At 37.6% G+C, this 3,571-nt stretch overlaps 1 protein-coding gene across 2 annotated transcripts; it reads left to right on the plus strand.

The window, feature by feature from the left end:
* The first annotated feature begins 1,100 nt into the window (after positions 1-1,100).
* LOC131038149 (heat shock factor protein HSF24) lies at positions 1,101-3,300 on the plus strand. 2 transcript variants are annotated; one of them, XM_057970486.2, is made up of 3 exons: positions 1,101-1,389; positions 1,905-2,161; positions 2,246-3,300. In XM_057970486.2, the coding sequence occupies exons 2-3, from the start codon at positions 1,922-1,924 to the stop codon at positions 2,960-2,962; spliced, it is 957 nt and encodes a 318-aa protein (XP_057826469.1). In that variant the 5' UTR covers positions 1,101-1,389; positions 1,905-1,921; the 3' UTR covers positions 2,963-3,300. The 2 variants fall into 2 exon arrangements, with proteins under 2 accessions (XP_057826469.1, XP_057826470.1); XM_057970487.2 differs by having other exon boundaries at positions 1,125-1,389; positions 1,727-2,161.
* The last annotated feature ends 271 nt before the right edge of the window (positions 3,301-3,571 follow it).

Here is a 3,571-nt window from a genome sequence, read left to right on the forward strand (position 1 = left end):
TAGCATTTCCGACACTAAGCTAGTGTCCCATACTATTGTTTATGCAACCATATTTGATTGTACATTAATTAATTAACTAAAAATAAAGAAGCTATTGTTTTTTAATTAATTAGTATGTCAAATGCGTAGGTTTGTTGGTTTGTTTGTTTGTTTGTTTGTTTAAATATTGAAACAAAGCAGAATTACATATAATAGCAGCGACAAGAAGTAGCTGGAAAATAATACATCATAACATAGATTAAATACAATGCCAACAAGCAACATAATAGTAGCAAACATCTAATAAGAGAGACATCAAATCACATAAGCCAACGAAAGACATTACATAAAAAGGTCATTACATAGCTTGAAAACTTTACAAAAATCCATATTACATTTGTGTTGAAGTTCTTCGACTTGATCATGAATTTGACAAAGCTATAAGACATCCCTCTTGACAAGGTATGGGATCGTGAACATAAGACAACCACCTGAAAAAACTGTGTTAGAGTAAAGCATTGGAAATACCAGTTCCTGTCCCATGTGAAGCTTCGAGAAGGAAAAAAATGCTTTTTAAGACTTCAAATTTGAACATGAAAAAGGTGGGAGGCTAAAAATTGGCCCACCAACTTAGACTTTTTTGTTTTTTATTTTTTATAACCTCTTATCAATCATTTGAATTTTTTAAAAATTTTACCATTGTTTTTTCTGTTATCTCATATTTATTTACTTCAATGTCTTAAATAATACAATTCAAGAGACCACAAACCTCCACACATTTAAGAATTTAATCTCTTAAACTTAAATTATACTACAAAATTCAGGAGACCCGGCCTTAAAATAATGTTAAAATATCTCGAACTCCGTCCACTAAATTTTCTGAGGAAGCCCCCTCCATGGGACCCGGACCTAGGCTAACCTAGCAATGATATATAGCTTAGACGAGAAAGTAAGATGTGACGGAACGAAGGCAAAGGCACCGACTGTAGTCAACAAAGTATTAAGAATTTTAATTTTTGGTGGCCCGATTAATCCGTCTTCGCCAGTTGGCATGCCAAGAGGTGGGCCCTGTCTCCCATTTGTCTCTATTTTGACACGCGTTTGTAACAGCAGACCAAAGTAGGAGGTTCTGGAATACTACCTTCTCTTTTACTCGTTTATTCCCTTCACAAGATTAAGTGTCGCCGTACATGATCGTCTGTCTTTCTTTCCGTCTGTTTTTTTGCCCCTTTCCGGATATCATTTCGCGAAGAAGCTTCCAGAAGCTCTTTAAAAATGCTAGCTGAAAGGATTTTTGTGTTTTCCTAATGTCACAGCCATTTTTGATACAAAATGGAATCCGTCTAAGGCCGGGAGGAGATTCAGCGAGCAGCGAGCTTTCCTTGGACCCCCGATTTGCAGGATTCTGAGGTATTTTCATCTTTACATTCAAACTATCTTGTGAAACGACAGTTTCTGCGTATTTCTCTGAGTGGAGAGGATGCTTTTCTATTCTTTGCCAAGACTCTCTAATTTAGCGTTTGTATTTACGTTTTGTTGTGAGATTGCTTTCCTTTTTAGGAAACTTACCTTTTCTGAGTGTTATTGAGGAGCGATTGCTCTATTTTTAGCATTTCCTTTATGTTAACCTTTACGGCAGTTTGGGAAAACTTCTATTTGCGTAGGATTACTGGATTTTTCTTATATATTAGGGTTTTGTTCTTTAGAATTTTGAGGTAATTGTAATTTTTCTGTTCAACGCTTGTAGCCTGAGGAGAGGGGGCTCTCCTCTTTTATAAGCTTATGACAAGTTTGGAGACCTGGTCAGTGTATTGAAGACTTAGAAGCTATCCGTAAGGTTTTGTTCTCACGGCTACCGAGGGGAGCCGATTCGAACAAAACTGGCAGAGCCTTAAAACTTTTCTTTTTTTTTTGATGTATTTTAGAAGTTAAAGGTGAAGAAATGTCGCCGCTAGCACCGGCTGCTTCCGTTCCTGTTGAGGGCCATAGATCTATGCCGACGCCGTTTCTGGTTAAGACATATCAGCTTGTCGATGATTCCAACACGGACGACATTATTTCATGGAACCAAGACGGCGTTACTTTCATAGTTTGGCGGCCTGCGGAATTCGCTCGTGATTTACTGCCTAACTATTTTAAGCACAACAATTTCTCTAGTTTTGTTCGCCAGCTGAACACATATGTAAGGTTTTCTTTTCCATTTCTTCTTAAACTTAATCGCGGTGTCCTTAGCACGGATTTTTTTTAACATTTTCGTTCGCTGCAGGGGTTTCGAAAGGTGGTGCCAGATAGATGGGAGTTTGCCAACGAATTTTTCCGAAGGGGAGAGAAACAGCTTCTCTGTGATATTCATAGAAGGAAGAATTCACAGGGCAATGTAGCCGCTACTACCGCAAACAGAGCTATTTCTTCGTCGACTTCAGGTGAGGAGCAAGGCTTGTCATCCACGTCTTCTCCCTCTCTCTCCGATAGTCTTTTGGACGAGAATGAAAAGCTGAAACAGCAAAATAAGCACCTCAAATCAGAGGTGGAGCACATGAAAAATCTGTATGAAGATATCCTCAAATTTATGTCTAAGAATGTACATATTTCGTCGGACAATTTGAAAAATTTATTGTCCCTCTGTAAAATTCCAATCGATTTAGATGGATCGAAGGATTCAATCAATCAATTCGCAGAGGCAAACAAGGGAACAACAACCTTGTTTCCTTCGCCACGAGAAAATGTTATCCCGGTCAAGGTTGAAGACGATGATTACGAGGGAAGCCCTAAGCTTTTCGGTGTGCCTTTGGTCAGAAGAAAAAGGTTGCGCCCTTGTAACATTGACGACAGATCGCAAGCTGTACATGAAAATAATATTTGCGTCCCAGATGATGCAGTAAAGTGTGTGAAAGCGGAACCGGGCCTGGATTTAAGCCTAAAACAAGAGGAAGCTCCTTGGCTCAAGTTCAGCTCTCCACGCAACGAGAAAGTCTGTAACTGAGCATTAATTTAGAATATTAATGCAGGTTTTAGCTTTTTTACTTTCCTTATTATAAATGCTTAGCTGACTTATTGCAGCGTTGCAGGGAAATGATTAAAAAGTAAGCAAGTCGGTATTTATTGCCACTAATGTAATTAATTTCCTGGCTTTCTAAAACGTATTTTTCTAGTGTTTTAAAGAAGATGCTGCAAAAAAGAAGCGACTGTAGCTTCGATTGAACTGTAATTTATGGAATCCACTGACCCAAAGTAGTCAATGGCCCACAAAAGAGAACTGCATCTCTGTAACATCTACAGTATAAATAAATAAAAAATCAAATAAAGCAGCATACTTAAATATGCATGGATAAACACAAACTGTAAGATAATGGTATACTAAGCACATGTTGGAAGATAAAGTTCTTCCATGATTTAGAAGGTAGAAACAGGCTATTATGATTATGATTTATAGGTCTTCAAGGTTGGAATGGCGAGCAAACGTTTGTAATACATTCTAAAAAGAGACTATTTCAATGGAAGTTATGTTGTTCTTTCTGTTGTATACATCTACGTATATTTTTCTATCACATGGATACTAATCATCAGCCAATACCAATTAAATAGTTGACGA

This window comes from Cryptomeria japonica, chromosome 11 (genome assembly GCF_030272615.1).
Source record: "Cryptomeria japonica chromosome 11, Sugi_1.0, whole genome shotgun sequence".
Lineage (NCBI taxonomy): Eukaryota > Viridiplantae > Streptophyta > Pinopsida > Cupressales > Cupressaceae > Cryptomeria > Cryptomeria japonica.